Source organism: Rhododendron vialii, chromosome 5a (assembly GCF_030253575.1).
Source record: "Rhododendron vialii isolate Sample 1 chromosome 5a, ASM3025357v1".
In the NCBI taxonomy this organism is placed as follows: Eukaryota; Viridiplantae; Streptophyta; class Magnoliopsida; order Ericales; family Ericaceae; genus Rhododendron; species Rhododendron vialii.
The window spans coordinates 12,987,813-13,003,863 of NC_080561.1; the positions used below are offsets into that span (position 1 = coordinate 12,987,813).

At 39.1% G+C, this 16,051-nt stretch overlaps 2 protein-coding genes across 2 annotated transcripts; one reads left to right on the forward strand and one right to left on the reverse strand.

The window, feature by feature from the left end:
- Positions 1 to 3,785: 3,785 nt before the first annotated feature.
- LOC131327590 (protein MAIN-LIKE 1-like) lies at positions 3,786 to 4,618 on the forward strand. The gene is made up of 2 exons (XM_058360740.1): positions 3,786 to 4,099; positions 4,144 to 4,618. The coding sequence occupies exons 1-2, from the start codon at positions 3,786 to 3,788 to the stop codon at positions 4,616 to 4,618; spliced, it is 789 nt and encodes a 262-aa protein (XP_058216723.1).
- A 1,322-nt stretch (positions 4,619 to 5,940) lies between these two features.
- LOC131327591 (PKS-NRPS hybrid synthetase cheA-like) lies at positions 5,941 to 10,410 on the reverse strand. The gene is made up of 5 exons (XM_058360741.1): positions 10,060 to 10,410; positions 8,794 to 9,980; positions 7,794 to 8,670; positions 7,487 to 7,666; positions 5,941 to 6,330 (listed from the first exon to the last, which is right to left on the reverse strand). Exons 2-5 carry the CDS (start codon positions 9,864 to 9,866, stop codon positions 5,941 to 5,943), a joined length of 2,520 nt encoding a protein of 839 aa, XP_058216724.1. The 5' UTR covers positions 9,867 to 9,980; positions 10,060 to 10,410.
- Between the last annotated feature and the right edge of the window lie 5,641 nt (positions 10,411 to 16,051).

The window sequence follows — 16,051 nt, forward strand, 5'->3', positions numbered from 1 at the left end:
AACTCCTGATAAATCCACAACAGCCCCACAAGAAACTTGACGGATAATCTGCTAAACATAGGAATCGACTTCATTATTATTTCTAGCAAGTGCTCGTACAGACACAGTTCAAGACACATCAACACGATTGCCATGAATTGCTATCAGTATGCAACCCAAGAACAAGAATAGAAGGACAAGGAAAGAACTACAAATTCTATATAATCACTGTGTTGTTTTTGTCACTGATCCTGTAGCCAATATTCAAAACTTATAGCATTGAACATGTGCATTATTTTCAATCTTCCAAAAAAATGACAAATACTCAATAAAAAAAAAAAGTCTTATCACTGCTTCCGTTGATTCCCTTTCCATAAAGTCTCCCATGATGACGAAATTTTGATGATTTCCTTCCAATGCATTTCCTTAACAAACTCACCCTCGAATGATTAATTCTCTTTCCTTATTCAGCTCCCAAGTGCACAAAATCCTTTGAGAATCTTGATTTTCTTTCACTCCAATTTCCTTAACACTCTCTACTTCTCAATTACACACAAATTAAATTTCCTCAACTTTCTAAACAGACATTCTAGAAATAAATAGAAAAATTACAATTGGATAAATAGGAATACAATTATGTGTGTTTTGTTGTGGAATTCGCCAACATGAAGAGACCGTGGCCTATGGTCCTAACAATCTCCCCCTTTGGCACTTCCATGACAAAACATACATAACAACTTATCCCTTAATAGATTGATCACGACCTTTGAAGCTGCAGAAATAAATACTGAAAAAACAATCTGTTGATCAATAAATTACTCCCCCTTTTTGTCACGGAATGACAAAGGTAGAGCACACATGGATAAACCCAATTCAATAGATAATAATAGTCATAGTCAAACTAAAACCAATTGAAGCCAGACGAATATGTCATGTGAAGGACCATAACAACGTAAGTCTTAGAAATAACAACTACAAAATTAAATCCTACGGCGGCAAAAGGTGAGAGAAAGAGAGACGATTTTCCCAAATCCCCAAACAAGAGAAGATATTCACGTGATATTGAAAGGTGGCCGCTATTCGCAGCCCAGTTCTTGCTACTCGCAGTCAATTGCTATCTACAAACCACCTCCTTATAAGGAATTGCTACTTACAACCAAAAAATTATCCTTGAACTCCCTTTTTTGCCCTTCTGTACAAAAAACATACAGCCCAGAATCCGTTCATTCTTCAGTACGACGTTCCCTTTTCAAACCTAGGTTTTATTTCTCCTGTCCACAGCTCCATAGTCTGTTCCTTCTCTCCAGTCGACAGCTCCAACTCCCACCTCATTACCACCACCACGAACTCCCACCCCAAAGCCCCACCTCCCGTCTCTTTCTCTCTCTCTTTCTCCCCCCCGTCCGTGCGTTTCTTCTTCTCATTTTGCCCCGTTTCTTCTTCTCCTCCACAGCCACCAACACCACTCTCACCACACCACAATAACAGTACAACTTTGAGGCGAAGGAGGTGTGAGAAGAAAGCATAACACGCTGGCATCACCAACTATTTCGAAGTTAAACATTGGTAAAATTTTGAATTTGGTTATTACGCGGGTTTTTTTTTTCCCGATTTTTGTTTGAATTTTTTTTGAGAAACCCACAGTGAGTACGCTACTATTTCATATATTTCAGATTTGATCGAACATTAGAGTCCGATTGATTTCCACATTTTCGGGTATTAAAGTCTGATTGTTTGCCCCTTATTCAGATTTTAATATCTGAAATTCATTGATTTAAAATTCATTCGGATTTTAATTTTTGAATAGCCCCCTAGTTGAATATTATAAAAGTTGAATTGTTAGGTCATTCCGAATTTAATATCCAAAATTTATTGTCTCATTCGGATTTTAATATCCAAATCTTTATACCCCATTCGGACATTACCGTCCGATTAGTCCCCTCTATTTCGATTAGCACCCCTTGGTTGTAGCCAGAGCTGTGGCTTTTCTTTCAACCAAATTTTGAAGGCATCTTATTGTAAAAGCAAGCCAAATCGATGAGCTCTGCGGTCTGTACACGTGTTAATAAATTTGTAAGATGCAATATGCATGAACAATGCCCAACACACTAGTTGTAGCTCTTTTATTATGCTTATAGAGATGCGATATGGCTTCACAACTATAACTCAATATCATGACACGTAGAAACACTTCCAATTTGTAACACAATAACCTAGTGAAAAGTCTGTTTTGATTACACTCCTAGAAATAGTACCATTAACACAAATGCGAAGAAAACCCATTTCTGAAATAATTAATTACTTTCGGTTTTGCTACCAAAGTCCAATTGGCTATCTTTTTTTGAAACGAGTCACCAAAGGTTGTTAATGTAGTCAATTGGTAACTTGGTATACCAATTTACCACACCTTCATTAGTACAATACAACAGACTTTCAGAAACCTCCTGTACTTCATTTCGGGAAAAGGAGCCACCAACTTTGATTGTTGCATATTTTAGCATGTACAACATGATAGAAATTCATCTTCAAACTAAGTGCTGTACAATGCAGTAGTAAGCTAGTAATTGAACATTTTTCCAACTAATTCTAGACTGTTCTGATGATGTCCTTTTCTATCAAATGTTCGAATTGAATTTTTCACATGCATGCTGTTTTTAAGTTGTAATGTTCCACCACCTGCATGTAAAGAGACTTCAGAATACCACCTTCATCAAAAGAAGTTGTAGTTCCAAATAGAACTGAAACTTTTCCTTTAGGAATGAAGAAAGTCAACAATGTGTAGAATTAGTGTGGGAAAGAGAAAGTGGATTCTACCATGTTTCTTGTATTTGTCTTCAGGCGGAAAGTTTCTGATAGTTGTCTTAAGTAGTTTCCACCAACATGGCATAGGCTACCAATGCTAGAGTATCTTGAAATATTTGACATGTCAACCACAAAACAAAGCAGCACAGGACCCGTAAACACAAACATGAAAGGCAAACAACTACTTTGTCACATCAATAGTTGTGATATAGTTTTCTGTGGACATAGGATAAAGAGTGAGAGATCCATTTGCAACATGCATAGCATAACAAGAAATCCTATGTTAATCCTATTTTGTCTCTATTATTTGTAAAATGTAGCCTTCAGTGTGTCGAATTGTTTATATGCCTAAGGATTCTTTTGTTCATTTATTAAGGTGGCCGCTATTTGTAGCCCAATTTGTGCTACTCTCAGCCGATTGCTACCTACAAACCACCATCTTATAAGGATTTGCTACTTGCAACCAAAAAAATATCCCTAAACTTCCCTTTTTGCCCTTGTATAAAGAATACATACAACCCAACAATCAAATATCTAAACACCTCTTTTTTTCTCCCCGTTTGTTCCTTTTCTGACCTAGGTCTTCACCCCCCCACCCCCCACTGTTCCTTCTCTGGTCCACAACGCCACCACTTACCCACCCACCATTATCGCCATCCACCATTACCGCCAGGTCCGCCACCACCCACCCCACAGTGCCATCTCCCCCTCCCGTCTCTCTCTCTCTCTCTCTCTCTCTCTCTCTCTCTCTCTCTCTCTCTCCCGTTTCTTCTTCTCTTCCCTCTGTGACCACCACAACACCACTCCCACCACACCACAACAACAACACAACTATGAGGTGAAGGAGGTGTGAGAAGGAAGCACAACACGCTGGCATCACCAACAATTTCAAAGTTGAACATCGGTAAAATTTTGAATCTTGTTATTACGCGGTTTTTTTTATTTTCATTTGATTTTTTTCTTGATAAACCCACGAGCGTACTGCTATTTCGTGTATCTATTTCATGTATTTTGAATATAATCGAACATCAGGTGTTAACGGGGTTTGCAATATACAGGAAATGACACAAGCCAGAGGACGGGGGAGAGGCCGAGGACGGGGGAGAGGGCGTCAGGCGAGGCAAGAGGAGGTAGACGGTGAGGCAGTTGGTCCACAAAACCGGAGTTTGTTAGTGGATTTTAGGAACCATGTTGCTGTTGATATTTGGAACGGTATGAAGCGACCATTGTTGAAACTGCACTCGCACGGACGTAATTTGAAGAAGTGGTCAATAGCGGAGGCAAATGAGAGGTTACTTATGAGGGTCAGAAGTTCAAGGTTGTTTCCACTTTCTCAGATTATTTCTTCATACTGCAACAAAGGGTTATATTGTCTGCCTTTGTGGAGAGGTGGCATTCGGAGACAAATAGCTTTCACTTTCAATTTGGGGAGATGACTATTACACTGGATGACGTGCCGCACCTTGTTGGGCTTCAAGTGGAGGGGTTAGCGGTGCATACAGTGGATAAGACGAGGGAGGAGTGTTTGGCAATGGTACAGAGGTGTCTTGGTGTGACGGCAGACGTTGCGGAGAATAAAGTTACAACAAACAATCGCGTTGCGTTTGAATGGTTGTTGAAAACTTTTAGTGAGGTGGTAGATGGGGACTCGGAGGAAAGGGTTGATTGTTGCGCACGGGCTTACTTGCTCTATCTCCTTGGCAGCACCCTATTTGCTGACAAGACTGGGACGACAGTTTCTGTTCAGTTCCTCACTCTTTTGGAGGACTTGGGACGGGTTCGCGACTATGCTTGGGGTGTAGGAGGGTTGGGCCATTTGTACAGACAACTTGGATGAGCAAGCAGACGTAATTGCAAGCAGCTGAGTGGCTACACGTCTTTGTTGGAGGTACATAGTTATATTCAATTTGTATTTTGTACATCAATTATATTTTGTATATTAATTTGGACACGGACACGAGACATTTACAACTATGAGTGAGACTTGGATACGGACACCGTGTCTTACATGGACGATCTACGTCCTAGTCAAGTTAGTGGAAAGCTTAAGTATGTTTTGAGTTAGATACTTATCTTCAAATACGAATATATGTATTGTAACATGTTTTTTTTTTGCAGGTTGTTTTTGACCCGTACACAGATCGCAGGCAAGTAGTCGCAGATGTTGTTTTTTTCACGGGCTACATCCGTGCCATGGCCGTCCTTGAGCCGTACCTTCCTGATAGAGTATTGAGGTAGTTCGGCATGGTGCAGTTGGTCCCTGGGCCTCCGTTAGTCCCATTGCGAGGTAGTAGAGGTGCTAATAGTCATTCATACAGTGTGGTTTACGCATACACAGATGGTCAATGGGAAAATTGGCGCGATCATGTCATGAATGCAGAGAAACAAGTTGCGATTCAGCCTAGAGTCCCGTGGGAGTCACACCCTGACTACCTTCCTTGGTTTTTGACGGTCTCTCACTTCGGGGTCTCACCCCGTCCAGTAGAGGTGCCGTATACCGAGAGTGCGGAAGAGCGCAATGCAGCGGCTTTGGCCATTTTGGACAGTGTTTTGGGTGGGACTAGGGCTAGGACTTCAATTTGCCCATATGAACTACGACAAGCACTTGTTGAAGTGCAGATGACTTTGAGGGGACCGGAGGCTGCTGAAGCAAGCATAGCAGGCCCTAGTTCTGATCGTCACTCGAGTCGTTACACTAGGTGCCGGCGCCATGACCGTACTTGAGACTTGGTATTCTCTGACTTGTTTTTAATGGACTTTATGGCTTGTTTTTGATGGCCTTTATGGCCTTGTATTTATTTTGGACACTTTATGACCATGGTTTATGGACTACTTTTCATGGTGGAATGACTTTTGTTTTATTGCGGATAACTATTAGGATATTTGTAATAATTGGATATCGTTACAATATGAATGTTAAGTAGGGCACCAAAACGTAAATTTTATAGTTGAATCATTCTTGATACTTTCCTAGGCACAAATAATTCGCTGCACAATAGTCGTATGTGAAAATTTAGATTTAAATGAGGAGTGCCGTACGAACCGACAATGCTCTAGACAAACAAAGAACACTACCGAAATCAAGGGTTTGCATAAATTTCATGTTTTACAATAAGATTCTATGAACTAAAATTTTACATAAAAGTCCTTCAAGCCAACCTAGTCTAGTTCGATTATGTCCGTCATTGCCACATCGTTCTCCACTATGTTTTTAAACTCTTCGATCTTGTTTGAATATTGTGTATCCCATCCATCCGTGAATGAGTAGTGATGTATATACCAATTCCTTGCAATAGGCGGGATGGGGGAATTTGGTCGCAAATGTACCGTTACAAAGTGATCGCCGTTAACTTGTCCGAGCGCAATCAAACATCGACTCTCAGGGGGAAGGGGCGGATATCGTAGTGGGAGGAACGTAAGACATTGATGATTCGATAAAAAGACAACCACCGTCTGAAAAACAGATGCTATGAGGTGAACATAAGAATTTTGCTCCAAAAACCCATTTTGTCGGTTTCCAGTTAACCCGTTGCAATTATTGTAGAGAATCTGAAATTTCATTGAATAGTCGTGTCGAAAAAATTTCTACACAAAATCCGTTCTCTTATTCGACAAAATCTCGGGTGTCATTTAATAGTCCTGTCAGCACGTATTTTGAGGCATAAATTCGCTCCAAATAACCCATTTTTTACTACAGAAAAATGCCAACATCATTGGATTTTTAGACACGAACACATTTTACGAGGAATAAAATTCCTGCAAATGTATATCCAAAAATTCCTGCAAATTTCCCTTTTAATATCCATACTCTTTTTCATCCATTACAGCCCATTCATTCGGAGAAAATTTAATTCGAAAATAAATATCCAAAATATATAACAAGTTTTGGACTTTAATTTCTGATTTATATATCAGTACTTGGGTTTTAATTTTCGAACAGAATGAGAACTATCAGATAGAATAACACCAATCGGACACTAATGTTCAAACTGGATCAATAATTTCGGAAACAAATATCCGAAAGTTATACCCATGTTCAGACTTTAATATCTGATTTTCATACCTTTAATTGGATTCTAATTTCCGAACAGAATGAAAACTATGAGATAGTCTGACACCATTCGGATACTAATGTTCGAATTGGATCAATAATTTCGGAAAGAAATATCCGAAATTTATACCCATGTTTAGACTTTAATATCTTATTTGTATACCTTTAATTGGATTCTAATTTCCGAATAGAATGAAAACTAGTCAAATGCATGACACCATTCTTGTTTCTGAACAGAATGTCACAGACTTGACAACTATGAGTTTTCAAACAGAAATACAATATAAGAGTTTCATTGACGATCTGAAAACTACAAGCAGACGTAATCATTCAATTTTCATAACATTAGAACACATTATATAATACAACACATTAAATCGTTTCTCAATCTTCTGAATGGCTAATTGACATGGATGATCTCCTTTGTTGCTACGTCAACGCCGATGATTTCGTTGAACTTTTGAATGGCTGCAACATGTGCTGCATCCCAATTTTTAGCGATAGAAAGACGATATTTTTTCCAATTGCAAGCTATTGGTAGCATATGGGAACCTTTTTTAAGGAATACATGTACTTATAAAAGATAAATTAAGTTGGATTTAACGAGCGCAATTCATTATATAGATGACAACAAATCATTTACCAAAATAATACCTGTACAACGTGTCCGCCGTCAACAAACCCGATAGTAATAACCTTTCGTTTCAAGGAGGGTAAAGGCTTCGATTGGAGGGGGAGGAATGTAAGACATTGAACATTTGATAAATGGACAATGACACAATTATAAGCAGATGCTATGATGTGACCCATGTCTGGCATTGTCATACAATGTTCCTGGGGAGCCGGACTTTCATACCATGACAAGATGTGAAGTAATTTCCTAGCCCTCTGCGTCCCCCCTACCACTTGTTCGTAAAGGTGTAAATATTTTTTGCAATTCTTTTAGCAAATCACTTCTTACCATTAACCACTCATGAACATCGTCTTTCATGAAGCCCGACACTGCTCGAAACCCACAATTCCCATCATCTTCAACATCCTTGACCGATTCTATGTAAGGTCTTATTGCTTCTGGGAACTGATTGATGAAGGGGCATATAAAAAGTTGTGCTGGAACTTTTGCTTTCCCTTTCAGATTACGCCGCGGTTTCTCTTTGATGGGCTTAGGGGTTTGAAGGGATGCCAGAACATGCTCAAATTCCGAGGGATCCCTACGCGTCGAATTTTGTTCTTTGGCTACATTTTTTTCTTTCGTTGACTTCCGACCGCGTGGTTGTGCATTCACTTTGGGTTCAAGGAAAGTACTGGTTTTCGGATGAGCAAGCTCTTGCGTTTTCTTAACATAATTTAGCTTTACATCAAATTGATCTTCATTCAAGAACTTGTTGTAAAAACAATCGAAGTGAGCCAAAAGCGTCTCCTCCATCGAACCCTCATTCTGGGGTGCAAGCAAAGAAAGCCTCTTCCAATGGTCGTAGATTAACTCAATCGGTAGAGGGATATTTGCCATCTTATAAGGAGCAATCTCATGAGCGCAAGGTAAACCATGGGTGTGCCTCAAAGAACACTCGCACTGACGCTTCGATTCCACAAACCATTCGACTTGATGGGATGCCGCTAAAACAAGTGTCATGGCATTTAATGAAACAACTCCCCTTAGCCTATCAAATAGAGTTGTCCTAAAATCATGTTGCACAGAATTAAGGCTCTTCTCAAACGAAGCTTTGACTTCAGTAACTTGTAACAGCATCAATCTGTGAATCTTCTCCCATATAGTATCAAAATTGCATTGCGAGTTTTCAAGATGATTTTTTAGCTTCGAATGTGAACTCTCCGCCCTATGAATAACTATGGCAAGATATTAACCGTAGCAAATAACATGAATAAATGAAAATTTTCCAAAAACGCGTGAATAACATGAATATTAAGGAAAATGCCAGAGTTATGAATGAAGCGTTTACCTGTTACTTGTTAGGTTTCCGAAATGCATGACTTTGTTCGTCCAAGCTCCTACAAACCTCTCTTTGTAGGGTACCAACCAATTTTTCTCGACGTACTCAAGTGCTGCAGGAACCATTTCAAAATTACGCTTCAAAACACAAAGGCGCTCCTCATACTGTGCAACACTCGATGAAAGGACGACTAGGCCCCAACTGCAAATAAACTCCTCCCACATCTTGTCATCAAACATCTTTCTACACTTGGCTAATACGTTCTTGCCAGTATGCCACCTACATAGGAGGTTAGTAGCTTGAGGGAAAACATGTGCGATGGCATTCATAAGCGTCAACTCTCTATCTGTGACAATAACGGACGGAAGCGCGTTGGGATCCATCATGCCTTTTAGCTTCTCCAAGACCCAAGTGTAGTTTTCCGTTTTTTCACACTCCATGAAAGCAAATGCTGCACAAAAAGTCATCTCCGTCGATGTTACACCAACAATTTGAAGCAAAGGAAACTTGTACTTATTCGTCTTATGTGTGCAATCCATCATTAAAACGTGGGGAAAAGTATGCAACATCTGCCTGGCAGATGGAGGAGACCAAAACAACTCCGTGACATTCTCAGTCTCGTTCCCATGGGTCCAATGAACGTAGTGGTACTTTTCTAGCCAATCCAACAAATGTTGCATTTGAGATTTTCCAGCTTTCTCTATCACTCGATACTTTTGTTGTACATTGTACACGGTTTTGATAGACGTTACGTTCTCAGGATCTTGAACCTTCAAATGGGTTAGGATTTCTCTGGGTTTCACCAAAGCAACTGACAAATCAACCACCGTGCTAGTCTGCTCTGCCGACAACCTCCCGGCATACGAATGACCCTCCAAGTACACCGCTGGAGGATGGTTGTGGGTGCCATTATGGACAGAGACAGTCCAACCATCATTGCCCTTTACAGCTTTCAATTCAAATGGGCATTCACATTTTTTGGTGCCCGTGGACCGCACTCTCTTCTTTACAGCTACCTCCTTCCCATCAACTTTCTTCACGAACGACCTATACTTACCACTCCTTTCACATGAAAACCTCATCCTAGGTGTGCGATTCTTAATACATTTCTCAGAACCCTTAATCACAATGATAAACCCGTGTTGTTTTCCAGTGCATCTTATCCAATCTACCAACGCTTCATCGGATGGAAAAACCTATACACACATAACAAAAAATTATAGCCCGTAATATAAGATTGCACAAGATAAACACTCTATCAAAAAAAATACTCACCGTCTCCGTTGTAAAATGCTCCGTATAATCGTATGGAGGACAAGTCAAAGTAGGTATAGTCGATGGCCCTACATAACTACCAAGTGTTGAAGTGTCACCCTGTAACACTCAAAGACAAACCAGGTAAGCGTAGGATTCTAAGCAGTTTTATTCAAATATTAATATCTGAAAACTGGCACTAAATTCGGATATAAGAGTCCAACAATGTTGACAATATTCGGATATTAATATCCAAATAGTTGTACATAATTCAGACATTAGAGTCTGAAAAGTTAGTAAAGTTTTGGTACTGTGTATCCAACTGTAAGTGCAGGATTCTCTGCAGTTTCATTCAGATATTAATATCTGAAAACTGGCAATAAATTCGGATATTAATATCCGAATAGTTGTACATAATTCAGATATTAGAGTCCGAAAAGTTAGTAAAGTTTTGGCATTGTGTGTCTAACTGTGTCGGGCCAGAACTGAAATTGAAAATGGATGGCTTCTGAAATTGAAATGGGCGGGCTTACCTCTTGCTGCGATTTTTGCTCCGTCACTACAACATCTGTGACATGTTTCTCAACATCCATTGTGTGATCTTCCGACTCCAAATTGTGGTGTATTGATGGGTCAACTTTTTCTTGTTTATCAATGGAGGGAGAAGAAGCAATCGAGGTTTCCATTGACAATGTAAGAGGAAGAGGAGAGGAGGAAGATAGGCAGACTTGGCTGCTGGTAGGAGGGGCTTTGTGGTGGGTGATATGGCAGCTGGGTAGGGATGAAAATGGAGGAGTTTGAATGGGGGAGAGAGGAGACGTTTCGGGAGGGAGGGATGGACGGGGAGATTTTTTGTGGTTGTATGTTCTAGGAGGGAGGGAGGGATGGACAGGAGATGATTTTTGTGGTTGTATGTTAATGAATTATGTAAGAGGGTAAAATGGTCAAATAACATGATATTTTAGGGGTATAATGATCAAACTAAATAAGGGCATTTTTGTCCATAATTGATAAAAAATTTAATCGACTGCGAGTAGCAAGAAGTGCGTTGCAAATAACGGCCACCTATTGAAAAGAAAGATGGACGCTCTACCAACTACTGAACATGAAAGAAAAACTTTCTTAGAGCCCAAAACAAAACGGAAGTTATATAGGACTAAAGATACTCTGTTGGTTTTTTTTTTTTTTTAAATGATTCGGGGAAGACAAACACATGGATCCAGAGATGAATACTCAACCATGAGAATCAATAAATGTCACTACAAGTCTTTTGAAATGCATAAGAGAACTTGTATGTATCCCAAGCATGAAGAAATCTGGAATTAAGTACAACATGCAATATGTGACCATGACAATAGTGGGTGTCAGAGTGTGTGACACGTCAGAAATATTAAGACCACCATCTTCGGATACAAGATTTCTCGTGTTCCATGAGAATGGCAACCACCCTTCCTCCCACGAAGTCAAACTAGGCAAGATGACACGAATGACATCCCAAGGCTTAGAAATAGCTCCCCCTCAACGATTAAATACTCCCCCTCACCCAATGAGTATTTTGTCATATCAATTTTTATTGATGCATCCAAACAAATACACGTGTTTTTATATTTTTACCCCACTACCGTTTGACACGAATATTTGGAATAAGAGTACCTCATATCCAATCCCCGGTTACTAAGCGAGTGGTCCAACATGGAAGCCTTCACAAAGTCTATCCATTTTGTGACACGAACGCTCAGAGGGAGAGTACCTCACCCCAATTGTCCGGTACTCGATGAACGCCCGGATAAGCATTAAGATCTCACAAATAGACTTTTGTCTTTCTTATAATTTTTTTTCAACAGAACCAAGAGAACAACGTATCCAACCATGATGCCAAAAGGTCAATCGCCGAGGAAACAAAATGAGACATTCCAATAGACAAGAGAACCAACTATCCAATCTGAATAATCTCTCTAATCCTGACGTGTAAATGTGGTGATCATAGAATCATAAGGCATGGTGCAACTAATGTCCAAATGTATCACATGGGAGGAATGAACAAGAAAGGTGCATGTATTCAAACACAATGTGCATTTATGCGAAGCCCATGGTTGATTACTCACAACTGAAGAAACATGCTACGTCCAAACAATGTTGTTTTTTTTTTTTTTTTGAAAAATGGTAAATCAAATAAACAAGGATCAAAAATAAAAAACAAACAAATTAGACTACTTGACTGAAAGAAAGGCAAATAGCAATAATAGAGATGGAATAACCGACTCAATCAATAAAGCATACCCCGGCCGAATTTATCACTAGGCATATAATGTGAGCAATCACTATTAAGATTCCACATGTGAGAGTTCCTAGCCTTAAATGTTGTATGAGAAACAAAACAATCCAAATCACACTTCTTAACCCATATGGATCTAGTCCTAACTTGAAAAGCCTTAATTTGATTGTTAGGTCTAAATTTAGGAATCGGGCTTCTCACTATCATGTTTCTATCATTATCACAGTTCGCATGATTAACCAAAGATTTATGAGCAGTGTGATACTTGGAGACACTTTTATTGAGACTAGCGTGATTATGAGTAGCATTTGGGTAGCCGTGAAGTTGGAAACAATTAGGTCTAATGTGACCTCTAACTTGGCAATAATGGCATGTAGGAATGAATTTAGCAAAATTACTCTTCTTAATATCACAAGCCTTTTCAAGCACATTATTGGCAATATTTATAGTGCAAAATTTTGATGTTACCTTTTCTGATTGCAACTCATTCGCTTTACCTCCAAGTGTTTTTGAGGGTGAAACTTCACAAAATCCAAGCCCTATTTTGTCACTTGTCGGTCTTTGAATGCTCAGAATATCATCCAATGTCTTTGACCCTGTATTTAAACGCTCAAATAGAATATTAACATTACCAATCGCAGCATTTAACATATTTATTTTATCGTCCGAGGCGGTATTTAACTCAATCAAGACCCTATTCTTTTCTTGCAAACTCTCAACCTCCTTACTCAACTTTTCTTTCTCACTAGTGACATTGCTCAAAAAAATTCTCAACTCTTCCACTTGTTTTTTAGCTGTCACTAACTCCTTGTTAGAATTATTATAATTCTCAGCCATTTTCAAATTTGACTCATTAATCTTAATACTCTCCTTAAACAGCATATTGTAGGATTGTTTTAACTCATCGAAACTAAACTCCTCATCTCTTCCCTCATTCTCACTATCGTCTAAGGATTCATGATCACTAAGGTTTGACTGTAAAGAAGCCCCAAACGCCATAAAGTTTGTGTGATCAACTTGTTCTTCTTCAGAGTTGTCAGACTCACTATCATCATCCCAAGTTATATTGGCCTTAAAATTAGTCTTCTTCTTCAATTTGTTAACACATTCATGAGCTAAGTGACCATATCCTTGACACTCATAACACTTTGGCCCTACTGGTGGTCCTTTAATTCCCTTCTTTTCTTTAACACTAGAAGACTCACTTTTTCTTTTGTTTTCAAATTTCTTATTCCCATCACCTTTAGTCATTTTCTTTTTAAAAAATTGGTTGAAGTTTTTGGTAAATATATCCATAGCTTCAAGATCATACTCATCATCATAATCTGACTCCCTAGACTTGCTTTGCAAGCTTGCAAAAGTAATCGACTTAGCCGATGGTTTAACTTTAGAATTTAGAGACTCAGGTTGTAACATATCAGCTTCATAAGTTTGGAGAATACCTACCACTTCTTCAAGAGATTTTTCATTGAGTTTACGTTTACCCTCAAGCATAGTGACCATTGTCTTAAACCGTTCAGGCAAGGATCTCAACATTTTCTTAATCACCCTGAAAGGAGGAATAGGCTCATTGAGGGTTTTGCAACTATTGACGACAGCGATCAATTTAGAGTAGAATTCATTAAAAGTTTCATCCTCTTGCATTCTGATTATCTCAAATTCAGTAGTGAGTCTCTGTAACTTAGATTGTTTAACAACATCCGTTCCCTCATGACAAGTTACTAAAATATCCCACGCTTTTTTTGCAATCTCGCAATTAGCAATCTTACGATGCTCATTAACATCAACAGCACTAAATAAAATGTCCAAGGCACGATTATTAGCCTGTAAAGCAGCCTTTTCCTCATGAGACAGTTCAGCAGTAAGTTTAGGGACCTGTTTTTCTTCTAATTTTTTCGTGGGATGGCTATACCCTTCGATGCAAGAATTTTGAATTTCCTCATCCACAGACCTCATGATAGCCTTTATTCTAGATTTCCAGTAGTCAAAATTTTCACTATCCAACATAGGTGTGCGACTCGACGGATGATTCATGTTATTGTTCATGTTCATTTTTGATATAGATCCGCTCTAGGAAGAAAACCAAAAAATAATGAGCGACCTGCTCTGATACCAATTGAAATTCCCTTTTCCGCTATCTAAATACTCAACAAGCAGAATAATAGGAGTTGAAAAATAATAAATGATGAACACAAGGATATACGTGGAAAACCCCTTAAAAAGGGTAAAAACCACGGGAGGAAGTTAAACCACTAAAAATAATCATTGTGCAGTTACAAAACGATCTTAACTAAAACAATCGTTAATCCTCACTGACTGACTGAAGATCGAGTTGTCGAATCCACGTACACCGCACCAAGTGGTTGATTGCCGCACGCCTTGAATCCACAAGTCCTCCGATATACTTCCAGAATCCACCAGAAGAATATTTCAAGTAGTTGAAATAATGTTGAAAAGAACTCTTGGAGTTTTTCAGAAAGGTTGATAATCACCGGATCATGTGTTACTCCAAGAGATAATCTCCACTCTCCTTTCGGTATTGTCTCAGTGTTGAAGGCAGAGGGAATCAGCTCTCATATCTTGGTAGACCAGAAAACCCAAAAGAGCCGTCTATAAATAGTTGAATAATATCTGCCAAGTTGCTCAACCACACGTGAAGGCTTGTTCGAAGTTGCTCGAGCAACCAAAAACGTTGCATGTGCCCACGTTTTTCTAATACTGCTTCCGTTGATTCCCTTTCCATAAAGTCTCCCATGATGACGAAATTTTGATGATTTCCATAAAGTCTCCCATGATGACGAAATTTTGATGATTTCCTTCCAATGCATTTCCTTAACAAACTCACCCTTGAATGATTAATTCTCTTTCCTTATTCAGCTCCCAAGTGCACAAAATCCTTTGAGAATCTTGATTTTCTTTCACTCCAATTTCCTTAACATTATCAGTTGTAGCATAGTCATGATTCACAAACAACAGAGCAACATGCACTGAAAGAGATCAGTTTGTTTCCATTTAGGGTTAATTGTTTGCCATTTTACTTTTTTGGGAGATTGCTGAGCGATCTTTGTAAGGATAACTTTCAATTTGACTTTGCACACGACGTCTCGTGTTCTACCAATGAATTACGTCTGAACGCAATGAATTGCATCTGCTCTCGGCAGTATGTCTATAGATCTCAACCCTTCTTCAAAGACTCAACAAAAGTAAAGGCAATAGAGATAATCAAGAATATAGGATAGATACAGGCAGATTCTTCCAAAATTACAAGCAAGGACATAAACAACTACAAACCGCCGGCAGGCATCACTATGCAGTCTATAACCAATGCTATTATAACTGAATCTATATGAAATGTTATCTTTTTTTACCGTGTTTGGAGCAAAGGCGCCCCAGTATAAGCGTGGATTATTCGAACCCTTCGATAGAAGAGAAAAAGAGGATTATCACAACTTATGTCTGCAGTTGCTTTACTTTCTTTGGTTGCTTCCTGCCTTCTTAGTTCCATATCCTCCAGCTGACCAAAAGCATTTGCACCTGTTTGAAAGCTTGCATCAATTGTTACCTCAGTGTTTATACCTTTGAAATAAGGAAAGACACAACTCGTATCATGGCAATGTACAGCCCACCCCATACAAAAAATTTCACATCATCCAATCCAAGCAGAGTTCTTAGTTATGTGCAAGTATATCCCGGACATTCCCTTCTGCTGTATTCTCTTTTCCTGATTTCAGTGATTTC